The sequence below is a fragment of the Pristis pectinata genome, chromosome 28 (genome assembly GCF_009764475.1).
Source record: "Pristis pectinata isolate sPriPec2 chromosome 28, sPriPec2.1.pri, whole genome shotgun sequence".
Taxonomy (NCBI): domain Eukaryota; kingdom Metazoa; phylum Chordata; class Chondrichthyes; order Rhinopristiformes; family Pristidae; genus Pristis; species Pristis pectinata.
The window spans coordinates 16,035,251-16,055,760 of record NC_067432.1 but is presented as its reverse complement, the minus strand read 5'-3'; the positions used below and the strand labels follow the sequence as shown (position 1 = coordinate 16,055,760).

General features: G+C 40.3%; 1 protein-coding gene across 1 annotated transcript in view; it reads right to left on the bottom strand.

Moving 5' to 3' along the window:
* LOC127584113 (NAD(P) transhydrogenase, mitochondrial-like) overlaps positions 1 to 20,510 on the bottom strand; it is a 59,328-nt gene that overhangs the window by 35,201 nt on the left and 3,617 nt on the right. The window contains exons 3-9 of the mRNA XM_052040692.1: positions 11,817 to 12,046; positions 8,996 to 9,213; positions 6,746 to 6,833; positions 4,047 to 4,135; positions 3,172 to 3,359; positions 792 to 925; positions 510 to 701 (exon numbers count right to left, since the gene is read on the bottom strand). Coding sequence (XP_051896652.1) covers positions 510 to 701; positions 792 to 925; positions 3,172 to 3,359; positions 4,047 to 4,135; positions 6,746 to 6,833; positions 8,996 to 9,213; positions 11,817 to 12,046 — 1,139 coding nt within the window. The remainder of the gene's footprint in view (positions 1 to 509; positions 702 to 791; positions 926 to 3,171; positions 3,360 to 4,046; positions 4,136 to 6,745; positions 6,834 to 8,995; positions 9,214 to 11,816; positions 12,047 to 20,510) is intronic.

Below are 20,510 nucleotides of genomic sequence, written 5' to 3'. Positions count from 1 at the left end.
ATTTGAAACATTTTTTGCGATAATACAAAATGGACAATTAATATAAAACCAAAATTAAAGTGATCCATTAGTTTTATTCTAGGTTCAACTGACCAAAGTTCTCACACATATGCTAACGCACCATATTTCATCCACTACTATGCCCATTATCTCTCACTCCTGATTTTACATTTCCTCTCTGATTTTAGTAGAAGCTGAACTGAAATTGGATTTGAGGGGAGAAAGGCATCATTTAAATATGGAACTGACCATGGGAATGAATTGACACATGAAGGTTCTCTGTAGGTCAGCAGAGAAGCTTAAGGAGAGTACACCCTGCTGATAGTACAGCCCATTTAATAATCTTACACCAGTATCACACTGTCCAATTCAACCTCATTTTTAGGAAAATGATTAAACTAAAATGCAAGTTTAATTTATTGCATAACAAGAGATTTTAATTTTTTTTTTTTAACTACTTTGAGTCTTTTTATAATTTAGTCAAAACTGCATACATCAGGAATACCCACCTGCATTACCAGAGTGCCTCTGATAACATGGTCAACTGTACCATAGCCAAATTGATCTTTGGGCTCAAAGTAAAAGTATTCCTTGTCAGGACTTATCGCCTTCAACAATTTCAGGACATTGTTTGAGTACAGGCTACTGGCCTGTGTGGACATTCTGCTTGGCAGGTCCGTATAACCTATGTGGGTCACACCCTAATAAATCAGAAAACAGAGTTAACAAAGCTGAAGTTTACAGAAAACAATTAACAAAAAAATCTTCTGAATTACTTTTGAATTGCTAACCTTATGAACATAAATTTCTTCAGGTTTTGTTGTAGCTACATTTCCACCAGCTTCAGCTGCAAGATCAACGATGACAGAACCATCCTTCATTGTTTCTACCATATCCTTGGTGATGAGAACAGGTGCCCGTTTTCCTGTAAGCCCACATATCAAGTAGTATTAGAGAAACATTAACCGGTTGGCCTTCCTTTTGCATGACTTGAGAAACACAATATTGTGTCATAGAGCAATACAGCATGGATACATGCCCTTCGGCCCAATGAGTCCATGCCTGTCGAAGCATGAATCTGTCCTACTCCATTCTGAAAGAGCAAAAATTTTAACAGAAGTGTGGTTGCATATACTTTTCATGCTCTACATTGTTTCCACTTATTCCACATACTGCATTCAGTCAGCTGAAAACAATTAAATATTCTGCTCCATTTGAAGCAAAGATGCTTCAATCAATTCGTACTTATATGTATTTCTTCCTACATTGCATCTCATCTTCAAAGTACAGTCTTATATTATGATTAGAGGTCAGTTTGGGTTCAAAATTAATACAAGGCCAGAATCCAACCCAACATCAGCCAGTCCAAACCCAACCAGAAGAACCATATTTTTGTTTTATTATCCGATCTGACCCTTGCCAAGAATCCTATCCCAGCTCACGAACACAGCTGGAGCAGGATTCTTGCTAGGACTCCTTCGCCTCCAGGTTTGTGTGTCAAACATTTGAAGTTCAGACCTCAGCCCTCAAGTGCAATGGGTTTATTTATAAACAGGTGGTGGCTGACAGACCCACCCAATTTGATGCAGGCCCTGTGATCTACAGCTTTATTCCAAAGCTGCCCCGGCCCCAACCCCAACCCAATGTGCACTTGGGAGTAGCCAGGCTCAAATTACATTTCCTTGATTCTGGAAGTCTTCTGACACTTTACTGAGTTCCCCTTTCTTTACATAAATTGCTCTGCAATGGATATCAGAAAGATATTTGATCACTGTGACACTGGGAATAAGCATGTTCCTACCTGCATTGAAAATAGATCCTTCTCAAGAGGGGGTGAGTGTGTCAGAGTCAGATGGCACACCGAGTCCATGCTGGCCATTAAGAACCCACTACACAAATCCTACACAGTCCCATTTTCTTCTCCCCAAATTCCCATCAAAGTCTCCCAATACGCTAGTGGCAATTTATTGTGTTCAAGTAACCTACCAGTCATAGAATCATACAGCAGGGAAACAGGCCATTTGGCCCAACTGATCCACGTTGATGAAGATTCCCATCCAAACTTTGGACGATGTTTGGCCCATCTCTCTCTAAACTCTTCCTATCCATTTACCTGCCCAAGTACCTTTTAAATGTTGTTAATGTACCTGCCTCAACCACTTCTTCTAGCAGCTCACTGCACGTATGGACCACCCTCTGGGTAAAAAAAAAAGTTGCCTCTCAGGTTCCTATTAAATCTCTCCCCCTAAACCTACGCCCTCTTGATTCCCCAACCCTGGGAGAAAGACTGTGTGTATTCACCCTGTCTATGCCCCCTCATGATTTTATACACCTCTACAATATTGCCCCTCATTTTCCTGTACTCCAATGAATAAATCCCAGCCTGCTCAAATTGACTCGACAACTCGGTCCCTCGAGTCCCAGACACATCCTCGTAAATCTCCTCTGTACTCTTACTAGATTAAATGGCATTTTTCCTACAGCAGGGTGACCAAAACAGTCCACACCTTTGGGATGTGGAAGGAAGCCCATGTGCTCACAGGGAAAACTTTAAAACTCTACACAGACTGCACCAGAGATCAGGGTTGAATCCAGGTTGCTGGAGCTGCGAGATAGCAGCTCTACAAACTGTGCCACGCCACATAGCTGGCACCAAAGCACAGGATTGGAGGTACACACCAGCAGGGATGGACAGAGATCCAGCTGTCAGACAGAAAGCAGAGAGAGTAAGAATAAACAGGTCCCCTTCCAGGTGACAGGCATCGGCCCCAGTTTGCAGACAACATACCTGTTCAATATGGGACAGTACTCTGTTAAATAGGTGATGTTACATATTATTATTTATCACTGCATCAAAAGAGAAGTATGTACCAAAAGAAAGCAACGATAATTAGAGTTACATTCCTTTAACATATCTGGGTTATATTACAGAACCTTAGTCTTGCCAGTCCAATGCAACCAAAACAAATGCACTAGCTTCCCAAAGGAGGAAGACGGATGATAAATACCATGCACATTAAAACTAGGCTTTAATTTGCACAATTGAAAAGTGTTCCATGCATCTTTTGGGAAAACCCAAACTCTCAAAGAAATTTTGCAAGTAGAATGTCAAGATCTTTAGTGAATTACATACACAGCCTTTTATATTTTGAGTTTCGAAGCTGTAATTACCTGGAATAAGTGCAGTAGTAATGATAATATCCACGTCCTTACACTGTTTAGCAAACAGTGCCATTTCTGCCTCAATAAATTCTTTTGACATCTCTTTAGCATATCCACCAGTCCCTTCACCAGATTCCTCCACATCAATATGAAGAGGTTCTGCTCCAAAAGATTTAAATTGTTCCAGGGCTGCATCTCTACAAGAATTATACAAGATAGATTGTCTTAGGTCAACTGGTTAGAAAACACAATTGGACATTTCTCCATCCTCACTGATGACTGGAAAAACATTTGTAATTCACGACTGGAATATTTATAATGGCCTCAGAAACTTCTCTCACTAATGAGCAGCAAAAAGCTCTCCAACCACCCTTTCAAACCTATTATTGAAATCTTGATTCAAAAAGTCAATTCCAACTATTTTTAACCAACTAATCAATCATTTCTCTTCTAAATTGATTAATTTTTTGGGTAACTGGATTAACTGAGGCTTGACTCTTGATGCTCCCGATTCAGAAAGCAATGCCAATTAATTATGCTGACTCCTGCATTCAATTCTTTAGCCACTACTATTATACAGAAGAATTTAATATCAATCTCTCAACAATTTCTGGCTGAGCCCATGAAGTTAAAACAAGTCCTTTCCATGAACAATTTTCTCTGGAGTTTAAATTCAAATGTAGATGCTGGAATGTGGAGCAACAATTTGCTGGAGGAAGATTTTGACCCAAAATGTCGACAATTCCTTCCATCACACAAATGCTACTCGACCCGCTGAGTTCCTCCAACGGATTGTTGCTTAAATTCAAATGTTCTGACCACAATGATCATGCTTTGTACCATGGATACAATAGCTAACATACTTTCTGTAAAAGAAATGCTACCTCGTGTCAAAACCACGAACAATGGCTCCCAATGATTTTGCAGCACCAGCAGCAGCCAAACCAGCAACACCACCTCCAATAACCAAGACCTTGTGTTGTAAATGAGAGGGAATCACAGAGAGAAAAAAATAATTACAATTAGTATGGCCAACATTATAGCAAATCAATACAAGTCCACAGTCATACTACAGTTGCCTCTTATGGGTTCCATACTCAGAAATGGACACCAAAACCAAGGAGGTGGTGCAGAAAAGGTGCACTAAAGATGACACCAAAGTCAAGAGGCTTTAATTTTAAAGAAACAACAGATCTTCCCCAGGTTACGACAGGATTCCATTCCTGATTACTATTCAATAAGCTGAACAGTTCGCAAGTTGGAAATATGGCTGCCTGTCAATATAGTAAAATAAAAACATAAGCCAACCAAGGGTAATGTGTGGTTAAACCAGGGCACTTAGTTCAATCATTCAGGTATTGCCGCCAACAGAGTTCCCAAACGGCAGAAGATCCCTGCAGCCCCACAGCAACCTGCAAATATATTCTGCCAGTCTCCCAAACGCCTGTTCACATGTACAGGCTGTACACAAGTTGGGCGTCTGCAACCTGGGGAAGAACTGTACATGAAGGAAAGATTTAGAGATCTGGCAGAAATATTCAAACTTATTAACATGATTAACAAAATAAAATCAGGAAAAAATTCATTTCTATCGGATAGAACATTGACATCATTTTAATAATTGCAAGTGATCAATAATTCTACAGCACAAAATTAATGGCCATCAATAAGCAAAACATTCTTCATCAAATAACTTGAAGAAAGCAATTGTGAGCCTGACTATCACTAAAAAACTGATCAGTTTATGATAACCTTATTCAGTGATCAACCAGCCTGGAGGATCTTTCATTTGTCCACAGCAAGAGAGAAATAGTACTGGATCTCTCCCACATTCCCAAGTCACTTCGCCATGACTTCTTTAATGACAACTTTTCTCTCAGCAATTGTTACCTGATTCCTGGCAATTCGGTAAGTGAAAATGTGCAATGCTGGTTTGGACATTCAAAGTCATCTCCAATCTGAATATGGGCTCATTTGGAAAAGGTCTTAAGAACAGACAGCTTTCTTGTCAGCTATAATAAAATATAACCATGGCAACTAATTTACATCTAAAGAACAGAAGCAGTAAAAGATGTCATATGAAAGTAAAAGGCAGGGAATCCTCTCAGCACATAGAAAGGTGCATTAAACTTGTTTTGTGTACAAACCTCCCCCTCCTTCTCACGTATCCCCAGGCAACTACATTTTACCACGCATAATGCCCAATGGTTGAGTGAATGCCAGGGAGTGAAAGGAGGGGGCTCATGAGGCAAAGCAAAAGGGGATCAAACTGATCAAAAGTAGTGAGGTTGGGAAGGGCTTGTGAAGTGAACACTAAGGAAGATACTTTAAACAGAGTCTATCTGACAGAAAATAGGCTCCCTGGCTGGAAGCTGGTGCCCTTTCTCTGACTCAGAACAGGCCTCGACTCCCCTGTTAAGGCCTTCTTCAATCTAAGTGGCTTGGGTCTGTTCACAGGTCCAAGATAAACAAATTCATTTTACAAAAGTAATGCCAAAACACATGTTGTATGCTGTTGTGTGTCACTGAACATGCTCAATAGCCACCACTCAAATACATAGATTGCCTAGTTTTGGAAATTCCACAGCTTGTGCACAAAATACCCACTTATAATAAATAAGATTCCCTCATACTGTGCTACACAAAATCTTCAATAGGCATAGCGGAATGTTTGAAATGCATAATCAACACTTGAAATGTGATATAGGGAAAGATATATAGCAAACTTCTCATAACCTAAAAGAGTGAGAGTCATGTCAGAGTCTTGGGCTAAGGTTTAAAGCAAGAAATGGTACTTGACACTTAACCTGCCTTCATAGATCAGCCTGTTGCACATCTCCAGGACTCTTCTTCATCTGAACAAGATATCAGCAAATGGATAACACTTTTAAGCTTGGGAACTAGAGAGAATACTTTTCAAATTATGCCAATGCCAAAGTTCGTGCTATACAAGTCTATCTTGACTGTTTTTAATTAATGGTAGTCAGCTCCCAGAATCAAAGTCAAAATCAATCTTGACCCACTGCAATGTGCTTTGCCTCATGGCCAATTATCAGTGTACAGGTGACCTCCATCTCCTTTCCAAGTAAAGGCTGCTGTACCTGGTGTCCCTAGGAGGTATTCCATCCAAGTATTAACCAGTCCCAAGTCTGCTGAGCTTCCAAGAGAAAGGATCAGGAGGTTCAAAATTAGTAGAGACTGGTTCTAAAATACTTCAACCCTAAAATTTACTGCACCCATTTCCCAGTGATACAGCCCAAACATTGCGAACAAGCTTAAAATTAATCAACTCAAGGGGATACCCCGGGATGGTCAAATCCTGATCATATGGGATTATTAAAGCCTGAGCTAAGAAAAAAAACGCAGAGCAATTTTAACTGCTGCTAACCAGTACAGAGTATAGTAATAGCAGTTAATGGGGTCCATCTGTTTTGATTAAAATAGATCTTCTAGGATGGAAATGCACAATTCTGCACATTTGAGGAGAATCCATAGTCAACCTAGATTTGCAACAACTCAGTACTGTAGATATAGTTGCAGAGAATTATAAATTCCACAGCACTATTCCATGAACAATTTTTACCTTTGCCGGAGGTACCTTCCCAGCAGCTGTTATTTGACCTGTGAAAAATCTACCAAAATGGTTTGCTGCCAACACAACAGACTTGTACCTGGAAGAAAAATTTGAGAACATTTAACATCCACTTAAGAACATCTGTTGGTAGCCACAGCATCATAATAAAAACATAGAAAAATTACTGTGCTGAAAGGAGGACATTGAGGCAATTGTGTCCATCTGGTGAGAAATGGTTACTTGCCTTCTGAGCTCTAGGTCTGGAAGCATGCAGGTTACACTTTTATGCCCCACCCCCTCCCAATGCCCACCTCTCTGCTTTTTCCAAAAGCATGTTCCAGGCCCCCACAACACTGGGTGATGTTTCCCCCCATCGAATCATTTTACCAATTAACTCAAGCCTATGACAGCTAGTTCTGAAATAAGTACTTGCTGTTAACTCTGTCTACCTCGCTATCAATTTTGTACCCCTCTGCTCCCTTAATGCCAAAGAAAGCAATGCAATTTAGGCAGTTTCTGCCCAAAACCATTATTCTTCAGCACTGGCAACATCTTCTCTGCATTTCCTGTAATGCTATCACACTCTTCCTATATTATGGAATTGTCCATAGCATCCTAGCTGCAAGTGCTTCATCTTAAAAGATTAAGTATTTAAAACAGCATGATGTTGTTTACTGACATAATGTTTGCCAGCTGAAAATATTCCCTGCATTGAATATCTGTATAAGTTTTAAGAAATTCTTTGGATATGAGTAATGTGATCAAGACAATGTTTCTTTCTCTTCCCTGGTTGGCTGTAGCTCCTTAAGTGAGTCAACTGCATTGTGCAGGACAGAATTCACATTTAAGCCAGACCAAATAGAATGGAGATATTAAATTTGTCCTTTCAGGTAAAGGATATTAATGAACCAGCTGGGTTTTTACGACAACCTGGATAATTATTATCTTGTTGTCAGCTCACAAATTTCCAATTTATTGCAGTGAATGTCTCAACCTGGCATGCTAAACTGCTGATCCAACACCGTAAACTACACTACCAAATCCTAAGAGCAAGGCGCAGAATCATTTTATAAAGACAAATGCAGGTGAGAGACAATTCTGCCCAAGTGACATCTGTCCATTGAGAGCTAGAATCCACTACAGTCCTCCTCCCAAGGCACTGCCATCCATATTGGCACTAAATGTATTTTAAATGATTTCAGAACTCTTGCTTTCACTATCATACCAGAAGATCTTAATTCAGTCCCTAACTTGATTATTAATGTGCCTATGTCCCCTTTTTCCAAATCATGGCTTAATATCAAATGATTTTCATAGTCATGGAGTCAGAGATACAGCACAGAAACAGACCGTTCGGCCCAGCAAGTCCACATCAACCACCCATTAACATTAATTCCACTTTCTTTTTTATTCTCCCCACATTCTCATCAACTCCCACCAGATTCTACCACTTACCTACACACTAGGGGAAATTTACAGTGGCCAATTAACCCACCAACACGCACATCTTTGGGATGTGGGAGGAAACTGGAGGATCCAGAGAAAACCCATGCAGTCACAGGAAGAACGTGCAAACTCCACACAAACAGCACCCAAAGTTAGTACTGAACCTAGATCTCTGGAGCTGTGAGGCAGTAGCTCAACTAGCTGCACCACTGTGCCACCTAAATTGTTTTGCAGATTGTTTTTCTATCATGCATCTCATACAGTTCAATCTAGTCCACTTTGCTCTTTTCATAGATTTTCTTACAGTTAAGGTTCTTACACTTGCTTCTCTGCACTACTTCAAAGCACTAGGTATTATTTCCAGAACGTGGCATCCAGAACTAAACAAAAATTCAGCACAATGGTTTATACTTCAATGGTTTAGTGATTTCTGTTGTAATCTTTGCTTTGCTGCATCTTATGACAACAGCAGAGGGAACAGAATGTACTGAGTCAACTATCACTCCTCTTTCAGTCTTTCTACCTACTAAATCACCACCATTGACCGAGTATGTGTCTCTAAAGTTTCTTCCCCACCCCCCACAATGTCCAAAACCATGCACCTATCTCTATTGTATTTCCATTGTTGCAGTTCTGCTCAAATCTATATTTCTTCTGTAGTCATATCAAAGTTCTTCCCTTCAAGGTCTGTTCTTATTGGATCACTGAGGCAAACATGAATAGGAGTAAAATTGAAAATAATAATTGCTATAAAAAGGCACCCAAATCCCATTTTTCTTTTTTTTGAAAAAAAACAAAAGAAATCCATCATACCCTGCTATGTTAGCCATGGAACTAAGGGCATCATATCCCTGAGCTATGGTAACTCGAGGGACCTGGTCCATAGCCAGGACAGAGGCTTTGCGCTGAGCAAGTTTGTTCATGAGATCAGCGTTCTGAGCTGGATAGATGAAACTGACAAGAGTAGATTTCTCCTTTAGCAGGTCTGCTTCATGAGCTCCCAAGGTCTCATTGAAAACTGGAGCCCTGACCTGCGGGAAAAAAAAGAGAAAATTTGTAAATTCTTGAAATCATTAGAAGGTAAAAGGTGAACAAGAAACAAAATTGAAATCACATATGCATTTGCTGGACAGGTTTGAAACATCTTATGGGAAACAACTGCAATTTGCCTTTGCAATATTTTTAATGTTATGAATATCATGGGGAATGGAGTGCCTCAGGCATTGAGCAAACATGATAAAGAACGTGGATAGAGAAGATATAAAAACAGAAAATGCTGGAAGCACTTAACAGGTCAGGCAGTATATGTGCATAGAGACCCAGTTGATGTTACGGATATGAACGCTAAATTGTTTCTCCTTCCATAGATACTGCCTGATCTGATGAGTGTTTCAAGCATTTTCTATTTTTATTTCAGATTTCCAGCATCTGCTGTTTTATATGTATCATTTATGATGGATAGAAAAGAATTCGTAATGCTACTGGGATTTGCATCACAAGTCACACCCAAGCAGGTTATTCCAGAGATAACTTTTGATCAAGTTTGATACCAATCAAATATTTTGCTTCAAAAGCTTTTTTTCTGATGCATTTAATTAAAAACTATCATGTAGTTTAATGGAAATCCTTTCCCTTTCCACCAATAAAAAAATTAGAAAATTGTGGTCTTTAAAATACAATTTAAATCTTAATATCTTCCTTCTAACTACAGCACTCCAGCAATACAGGTCATGGCCAGGGCTAGATTCAGCCCAAGATGGTTACATACAGCTGTTCTAGTGAGCGTTGAGCTGCCTGTGCTTGCCACTGTGCTATTTGTATATAGTGACAGCCTGACCCCAGAAGCTGGCTTCTGAACAGGAAGGCTCTGTAGATCATAGGACCTTCCCACCGAGTAACAAGTCTCATCCCCAGAAATGCTCTGACATCGAGATAATCAATTGCCCAGCCCCACCCCGGCTGATCAGCTCAAATACTAGCCATATCTATGTTGTCAGAGATGAATAATCAAACTTCTAAAAATTCTATTAAAACACATTAAAGTGTTTTTTTTAAAAAAAAATCAGAGAAAACAGAGTTGCTTAACCTGGGTCCAACCACCACAAAACTGCAGGAGGTTGGTGCTCCACTGCTGATCTGGTCAGAATGTAATCACAATAACTGCAGCAAGGAAACACAGTATGAGACTTCCACGTTCATGCTTGTGTTAGAGCATGTCAAACTGGCCGCTAGTATGAACAACAGGGAATCTGCACAACCAGGAGCAGGGATGGACAGCAAAACTGCACAAACGTATGGCCGAAAGAAAGCACCCTGAAAATTTCCCAAGATGTAGAGTGATGATATGGAGTTTAAGCAATTAACCATCTAGCCAGTTAGTGGCCAGGCAACCACCTGTTTTCTAATGCAGTGCCCAGAATATCCTATTCATTCAAAGAAAGTTAGTAGAACTTCTACAAGTTACAAGTTTCCTTCCCTTTTAATAATATTGTCCTGTTCAAAAATGTAAACCCAGATCAGTAAACAATTTAATGAACTTCCTGATGAACAATGATTGTCGCCATCTAACAATGACATACCAAGTTGTTTACAACAACCAGATACTGCAAAGGAATTCAATAAGGATTCATTTGGATTCTGGTTCTGGCTTTGATACAAAGCAACTGGTTTAATTTTGCAACTCAGTTGAAGCAGTTTATTAAAAATGACCACAATTTTTCCCTGTAACAAGTACTTGTGTGAATGGAAGGTACTTGGTATATTTAATCAAATACTGCAATGAGGCATATTTTGTATACTACAAATTTAGTTCAATTTACCTCATTACTGCAGTTTATAAGTTAACAAAATTGGAATTCTCATTCTTCTTTACTGAATGCCCTTATACTGGCTGAGACACATTCAATTCGCATAGCCTTTTATCTCAAATACACAATGACCATCCTATTCAAATCTACACCACAGTTGTAATGTTACCTCCTCCACCTGTATCTCCCAAGTTTTTCTAGCCCCCAAAAATCTTTGTTTCCTTCTCTCTACAGGCCCCTTTGCTGGTGAGTTTTCAGCTGCTGCTCCCAGTGCTCCCAGCCCACCTCACCTCAGTGGGAAGGTGCCTTATCAATACACTCTCAATCAGCAGAACAGATAACTTCCATCAGGTGGTACCAATGACCTCTGCTTACTTCTCCTTCATTATGTCTACAAGGTTTGAGGTGATGATGGTAATGAAATTGATCACTGAAGCTTTTTATAGATTTTTGCAGTACTGCAATGCAGGTGTTAGAGGAGGGAGATTGAACTATCATTTATCACAAGACATTGCATTTTCTCTCTAGTCTATTACTTTGGAACTACCTCACTTCTTGCATCATTTTTGGGCAGGAACAGGTATCTCCACAACATAGGGACAGATGGTTTATCATCATCTGGGATACTGTGTATAAAAGTAAACTTTTAAAATCTTAAACTGCTCAATAAAATTAAGCAAACTTTAAAATTTTGTTCAAAATATAAGTCAAATTAAAGTTTCTGATAGTAATGAAAAAGTGAAGTAAATGGCTTAGTAGTAGTTCTTGCATTATCTAATTATTTTAAGGTGTGTTTACTTTTCATTAGTTACTAGTGGAATACAAACCTTTAGGACAATATCTGATCCAAAAACATCTTTTGTATCATTAATAATGGCCCCAGCCTCTCTGTATTGGTCATCAGAGAATTTGGCACCATCACCAGCTGTTGTCTCCACTTTCACAGTAAATCCCTGCTTGACAAGGGCTTGGACACCTGCAGGAGACACTGCCACCCTTTTCTCATTCTTGTAAATTTCCTTAGGAATGCCAACCACCAAGTCTCTGTAACGGACACCTATTACAGAGTAACAGAAAATATTTTACTTATAGAGCATTGGAACTTATCTGTGATATGGCTACAAAGGTATCAATCTCAAAGTGCTTTCACAAAGAACCAAAAATTATCCATTCAATTACAGATCAGCAGGTTGAAACACATTATCTTGGCAGTTTCCCCATCACTTTTATAGATGAATGGTAGAGAATGCATTATAAAACTGAATCATAACTGAGTCATTAAAGTTCTTTGAATAAACAGCAACAACTTGTATAATCAATTAAAAATTGATAATGAAGCCATAATTGTACATTAAAAACAGAAAATTACAAAAATAATCAGTAGAAATGATCATATCTGTGGTGGTTAGGAAGATAGAATCAACATTTCAGGTTGATAAGATCTTATCAGATTAATGCAAGACAAGGAACAACATAAGTAGGCTCCATTCAGGGACAAAGTAGTGTCAGACAGGAGCTATCTGAGTTATTTAAGTGATGATAGTAAAAGGATACAATGAGGAGAGAAACTACATATGTGCAAAGTAGATACTGAAATGATTACAACAGAATAGCAGGAAAGCTCTCAGCTCTTGCAGTCCAAGAGTGCGGCAGATGACAGGCAGTGGGCAACCTTTCTACCTACATAAATAGGGATTTAACATTATGGTGTGCATCTCCCAGATTATAATAATGCTGATCTACATTATCAGAACCTACGTCCAACATTGTTAACATGAACACCAAGCCAACAAAATTATGCAGTGAATAATAAGTGAAGTGCAGCTCCTCCAGCCTATATTAAAGCTACATAGGAACTGTCTGTGAGGTTATGAAAAGTAGAGAAACGTAAGAAAATTGCTTCCTGAGCTGAGCAGTCATCAATATTCCCAAGAGTAAATTGGGGAGTGTCCCAGATAAGACAGGAAACAAGCATATTATATCAAAAGGCAAGCAAGGCGACAACAGTCAGGATTTTTAAAGGTTGTCTTTTATTTGAAGGGCATAAGTGGAGTTAAAAGAAAAGTTTTTAATGCAAGAACATTTAGTTTGGTAACGTAGAGGTGGTGGATGAAGACTATGCAAGGTGCTGCCAAAGGAAGATGGCCAAGTCTTCGAGTCGTTTTGCTGGTGTGAAGGAAAAGGAGGCAGTTAAGAAGAAAGTGAAGGTATTAAAGTGAGAGAAGGTACAAGAATAGCTGTGGATGCAGGTGGGTTGGAAATGGGCAGGAAGAAAATGGATTCAAGAGAAAATTACTTCCTATTGGACAGACCAGGCTGTAAAGGAAGTATATTCTTGGATCTTGGAGAAGTTGCTGGCCAGGCTGAGGGTAAGATTCTTGGGCAAAACGTCAAACCTCTGGGACATGACAGCAACATAACCCCACTACTAAACATCTTGCGATTAGCGAGTCTAGGCAGTGAAGGCGGGGGAGGTACAGGGGAGAGGGACAGAGAGAACAAACGTTATCACAGTTGGCTTTCAGCCTCCATGGGTTAGAGGTTCTTTTGCCAAATACTGACAGCACCTCTAGTCAGCACATATTATATCAGAATTGGACCCAAGAGAAGAATCCTCCAACTTCAGAGGACTTTGAACACACAAAAAGAGTGTTAAAAAGAGAATTAAGATGCCAACATTTCGCAATGAAAAGTTGAAGAATTGTGTGACTAACAAGTTGGAAGCTGCTAATGGAAGATCACAAGAAGAAATAAAGGTCATTGATCCTTTGGGAGATGAGAGCTTTATATTCACTGATGGGGTCAGAGTCCTGGAGGAGGCAGAGCCATTATCATGTGTTTGGTATCCAACCTCCAATTTTTTTTTATTATTCATTCATTTTTCATCATTTACTGCTCAATCTTAATGCCCCTCAAGAAGGTGGTTATTAGTCACCTTGCTGTACTACTTCTGAAAAAGATATTTTCACGATGCTTAGGTTGGGTGGAGAGAATAAATGTTTAGGCTCCCAACCAGGCAGCTGCTTTGTCTGGGATGATGTGGAGCTTCAAGTGCTGTTGGAGCTGCACTCATCCAGACAAGTGATATTCTATCACAATCCAAACTTACGCCTTTTATTTGGTGGAAAGGATCTTGCATGTCAGGAAGTGAGTCATCTCAACAGATACCTTGCTTCTTATCTGCTCTTGTAGCCACAGCAGTTAGGTGGTAGGGTCAGTTGAGCATCTGTTCCATGGTAACCCATAGGATGTTGATGGTGGATCCTTACCAATGCTAATTCCATTGGATGAAAAGGGGAAGATGGTTAGGCAACCTCTTGCTGGAAATGGCTACCTGCTAGCACTCTTCTGCACATGTTACTTGCCATTTCAAGCCCATGTCTGAACGTTGCCTCGGGCTTGCTGTTTGCAGGTGTGGACTGTTTCACATGCTCAGTTGTTGTATGATGCAATCATCTGTCAACATCCCCACGTCTGACTTCACAATGGAAGAAAGGTCAGTGACGAATCACAAAGATGACTAGACCATCTTAGTGATGTCCTGGGGCTGAAATGATTGACCTCCAATAACTACAACCATTTGCCATTAGGAAAACTACAACTCTAATGCAGCATTTCACCATCGATCTTTGTTTTACCAGGGCAGCTTGACAGCACACTCAGTCAAATGCTGGCCTTCTTGTAAAGCTACCTGCAACTTCCCCTGAAATTCAGCTCTTTGGTCCACATTTGCTCCAAAGCTGTGATGAAATCTGGAGACACACAGCCCTGCTGAAACACAAACTGGGCATGAGAGAGCCCAGTTGTGAAGAAAAGCTACTTGATAGGAATGTTGGTGACATCATCCAACAGATCACCATTGCTTCAGTGCAATCTGAATGGGTGTTAACGAGCCAGATTCAACTTGCCCTGTGTCTGGTGAACGGGCTATACCTGAGCAATTTTCCAGATTGCTGAGTGGATGCCAGTGTTGTAACTGTACTGAAGTAGCTAGGCTAGAGGCACAGCTAGTTCTAGAGTGCAAGGATTCAGTACTACAGCAGGATTGCTGCCTGGTCCTTTAGCCTTTGTTCTATCTCTCAGCTGTGCTTTAATATCATATAGTGTGATCAAATTGGCTGAAGATTAGCATCTGCGTTGATGGCCATATTGACAGGAAGCCAAAATTGTTCATCCAGTCATAGAGTCATTCTACAAAGGAAACAGGCCCTTTGGCCCGCTGAATCCACGTCAACCGTCAAACACACGTCCCATTTTATTCTCCCCTTACCTCAACTCTCCTCAGATTCCACCACTCATCTACACACTGGGGGTAATCTACAGTGACCAGTTAACCAAACAACCTACACGTGTTTGGAATAAGGGAGGAAACTGGAGCACTTGGCAGAAACCCATGCAGTCTCAGGAAGACTCTACAGAGGCAACAGCAGAGGACAGGATTGAACCTGGGTTGTTGGGTCTGTGAGGCAGCAGCTCTGCTACTGTGCCACCCCACTCAGCACTTCAGGTTGAACATGGTTGCAAAAGCTCAAGTCTTTCTTTAGCAGTTACACGCTGACCTCACCGTAACTGAAGATCAGGATGTTCTTGGCAACCTCTTGAACAACCAGTTGTTCAAATGCCCACTACTATTCACAAATAGATGTTACAGAACTCTAGAGGTTTGTCATAGCTCTGTCTGTACCAGCTTTACCACGATATCATTTTGAGGAATGCCTGAGCCAGCTGCTGGCATGCCCTACTGCACTCCTAACTGAACCAGGACTGATTCCTTGGCTTGACAATAGAGTGAGGGATTTGCCACTGCATGAAGTTACAGACTGTGGTCATATACACTGTTGCTGTGACTGATTGTCCACAGCATTCACGGATGCCTAGTTCTGAGCAACCAGATATGTTCTGAATCTTTCCCATTTAGCACAATATTTACATACAACACAAACGGAAGGTGTTCTTGGTGTGAAAGTGACTCTCTGTCTCCACAAGGACTGTGCAATGATAACTTCAACCAATGCTATTTACTGACAGCAGGACTTGTAATAGGTTGGTTGGTGTGGATGAGCTCAAGTAGGTTTATCCCTCATGCTGGTTGACTCATTACTTGCTTCAGGAACAGTCTGATAGCTGTGTGCTTGTGTATTTGGCCAGCTCAGTCAGTAGCTCTACTAAGCCACGTGCCAGTTAGCCCAGAGGGTACAGGAACATAATGGTGAAGTTAGTGGATTGGCAGCTAGAATCCTGGATCACTGATCCAGAAGAGTTTAAATTTCACCCTGGAAGCTAGGCAATTTAAATTCAAGTAATTAAATAAGTCTAGGATTTTTTTTCTTTCAGCAATAGCAATCATGAAACTACCAGACCACTGTAAGAACCGATCTGGTTCATGAAGGTCTTTCAGTAGGGGAGCGAGGGTTGAAAGAAATCTGCCACCCTCAGCTGCTCTAGACTAAGCGACTCCAGACCCAGTCAGGGTGTTGTTTGAGGTAAATCAGAGACACTGCTAACTAAACCACTGTGCCACCACTACCATCTACAGGTTGGAGGTCCATTTGCCAAGGAGAAGAACCTCAGTTCTTGTTAGCAGGCCAGAACAAGAGTTCCAGGGAAAAATGGACACAGGAGGATTGGCCCAACAGCAAAAAACCTCAGCATCACAGAGAGCTTGAAATTCGGGGAGGCAAGGGTGTTAAAGAACAGTTTGGTCAAGGGGGAAGGTTAAAGGAAATGGTGCAAGTATCAATAACATATCCCAAACCCCTACACCAAGAAGGACATGGGCTGTAGGTACATGGGAATGCTATCAACTAAGTTCCCCTCTAAGCCACACGCTATCCCAACCTGAAATCAAACCACAATTCCTTTAGTTGGGTCTACATCCTGGAATTCCCTCCCTAACAGCACTGTGAGAATATCTTCATGAACAAGACTGCAGAGGTCCCAAGATAATGGGTCACTATCATCTTCTAGTGACAATAGGGAGGTACAATAAATGCCAGCCCTGCCAGCTCTCCTCCTGACTCCACAGAAATTCATGAATAAAATTTTAAACTTACCTATTTGTTGGCAGCCAGCACACACCAGGTAAACCCAAATACAACAGGTTGGGCACCTATTCCAGTCCAAGCAGTCCAATTTCTGACAGGGACTCCAGACATTAGTTCTTCTGTTGGGCATTAGTTGTCCTACATGGTGTGCTACTTTCAGAGTTCACTGGAGCAGGAAACAGAGTCCTGAAAAATTGGGTCATTTTTGCTCCCATTTGCACACAGAAAATTAGCACAATGGCGAGCCAAGTACTTTAAAAGCTTAACAACACAATACCAGAATACTTTATCTTCTCCCATTTATAATCAGATTACATTGGCTTAGATCATTTATTAAACTATATTTAAATGCTCAAATATCCTCCATCTATTATATGTCAGTAATGCTTTCCTTCTGGAGAGCTAATGCTGCATTGCATGCCTCCTGATGGCTTTCAATCTAATTTGCTGACACTAATTGACCTGTTAACACTCTAAGCTCAGGAATTCACTCCCTAGATTTCTCTACTTTTCTTTCTTCCTTTAAGGAGCTACTTAAAATCTCTTTGACCAAGTGTATGTTGCTCTTTATTTTTGAACAGCCTGAGGTAGCAAATACAACTGTGGTTTATTATACCAGATCACATTGGTTCATATCCTTGAATGTCATACATTGCTCTGGCTGGAATAGAGAGTTTAGACCTGGTCACTATGACAGACTGGTCACTGTGACACAAAGGCACCATTCCAATCTGACAGGCTACTTGCAATCTTGGCCCGACACAAGCTCACCCTCATCCCTCTCTATCCCTATGAATTCATCCACTCACTTCCCTCAAATATAACGACAGATTCTGATCCTTTCTGCATTCTCCTCTCCTTTCATCCCACTGCTGACACCCTTCATCCCACTCAGACCTCTAGGTGCCGCACTCTGGAAATGCCTGCCCTAAACCACCTCTGTGAAATCAAGTTCTTCGATGAAGTTTTTGCTTCTACCCATTATCTCTTCTTTCCAAACTGGCATCGATTTGTTGTCTGATCATCCCCTTTTGAGGTACTAGGTGATATTTATCTACATTAACACCACTTTATAGAAAAAATCATTGAAAGTCAAGTATGGAAATTATGATCACATCCATTTTGGAATGGACAAAGTTGAGAGGTTCCCATGTGAACTTTTGCTCGTGTTGTGGTCCCAAAAATTATGCTCTTCATTCTCAGGACACAAGCATCAATGACGATCACCTTGCTCTTCAGAAAATGGTGAAAGACTGCCTTGATTTCCCACAGTGCTCTGATGCAAAGAGCCATACATAGAGGTGAAGACTATGGTCACACATAGGCCAAGCGCAAATGGAAGGAGTCCCCTGAAACATTTGGGTTTTGTGACTGTGAAGCTTTTGAATTGTCATATTTCTTGATAGCTTTTCATCAAAATAGATTTTCAAAATCTAAATTTAAACTCTCAAATCAAACAGTGTAACGTAAACTTTCATTCTCGGGATTGTTAGCTTAGGCCTCCAGATTACTAGATCACTGTAATCTGGCACTCTTTAAACCGCTGCCATGCCCAACAGCTCATAGGAGCCGACCGGGAAAAATCCAGGCAACCCTGTGTAACATGACCACTATGTTATTACAACCCTGTTATTTCACCAACTACCATAATGGGAGTTGAACTCTCAACATTTTGGCTTGCTAATCTTGTAGTTTTACCAGTACAGTTTCATATCAGTGCATAAAATTATCAAAGCTAATTGCCTTTCAAAGTAGATTGAGAATTTTATATTACATTATATTATACCGACCTTATGTTATTGGACTTCCAACCAGATAGTTACAAGTTCAAATTCCACTCTCAATAACATTTGAACACAGCTATTAACATGCCAAGGTTGCCACATGATGAAAGATCATGCTAAACAGAATAGAATAAACCATGACAAAGAGTAGTAGACCCTGTCCCTTTCAATCAATGTTTCCCTTTAGTTAGGGGTCTCAATAGATCTCTGATAATTCAGTACACTCAGAGCTTTTGTGGTGCTGCATTAGCAGACTTTTCTGATTTTTGAATGTAGTACCCTTAATTCACTTTTTTTTTAAAAAAGAAAAGATGTTACGCAGTGTTATGATAAATTTCTCAGTCCCAATAAGTTTAAAGGAAGTACAGAAACTGGGGCTCCAGTGAGATGGAAGGGAGCATAGGAAACATTACCTGGTGAGCAAGATGTAAAGGTATTGGGACAGTCAGATAGCAAAGATTATTGAAGTTTTACTCTTTTGGAACCTTGCAAGTAGGGTACCATGCTAACCTTTGCTACTTTAACCATCCCCCACCCCATACTCAAATTTCACTCCTAACCAGCCCTCCCCCCGATCTTGATCACAGAAACCCACTGCCCTCCAGCAGCCATTTATTCTGCTCGACCTCAGGCTCCAATCATTAGCCGACTCTTACTGGCCACCTCTCTCCCCTGACACAGCCTTGAGCTGGAATTTCTTGGCCACAGTTGATATCGATAGCATACGTTTGTAAGAAGTGTACTGGGGGGTTTCATCAGTACTTTCTAACATTCCACAACCACAAACTAAATTGAAATAATGTATATTTGAAGTTGTTACCAAGATGAAACAGAAAGTACAGGACAAATACCTTAGCACAGGATCATGATGTGCTGCAAGATGCCATCAACTGTATCTTTTTAAAAAGGAAAAGTGATTCAGTATTAGATGCTGAGGAAGATTCAGGGTTAAAGGGATAAAGCAGATCCTTCACCATCAGCTCAGGGTAACCAAGGATGGGCCTTGGATACCACAAGTGTCCACATTCTAAAGGATTAATTTATATTAAAAAATCATTGGTTCCAGCAAAAAGCTGACACAAGCATTAGTGAGGGAAGGATCCTTACACGTTGTAAACTTTTATAGTTTTATTTTGTCTTTCTTCCATAACTTGAATAAGACTTGCAGCAATTAATTAAACTGCATTTCAGTCTTATGTAATTTGAAAGTTACTCTAGATACTGAAACAAAGATAGTACTGCAAGCATCATGTATAGTACTCAGCATTACCCTTTTACCGCACATATGCTGGTTTCACATATCATTACTTTATAGACAGGGTGCCGACTCAAGTTCCAGTTAATATAAACAGCTGCTGGGATCCCTGCCTAATACAGGGCTGGGAAAGGCCGAGCAGTTAATGTCAGTCCCACAATAATTATTTTAACTAGTACAACTTGTCCCTGTTGCTAAAAAAAATGACAATGTGAAAATGGTAGGCACGTTAACGATAGCTGAATTGCAATAAATGTTATCTTTTTCTAAAATATGGATTATATTTTACTAGCCCATGGAAAACAACTTTGAGATTGCATACTGGTTAAAATGAGGCACAAGTTGATCTCACAATTAAGTCAGTATTGCAATCACCACTCTCCTTAACCTTCGGACTATCCATCTGAAATTGTTTGGCGAATACAGAACTCTATAATT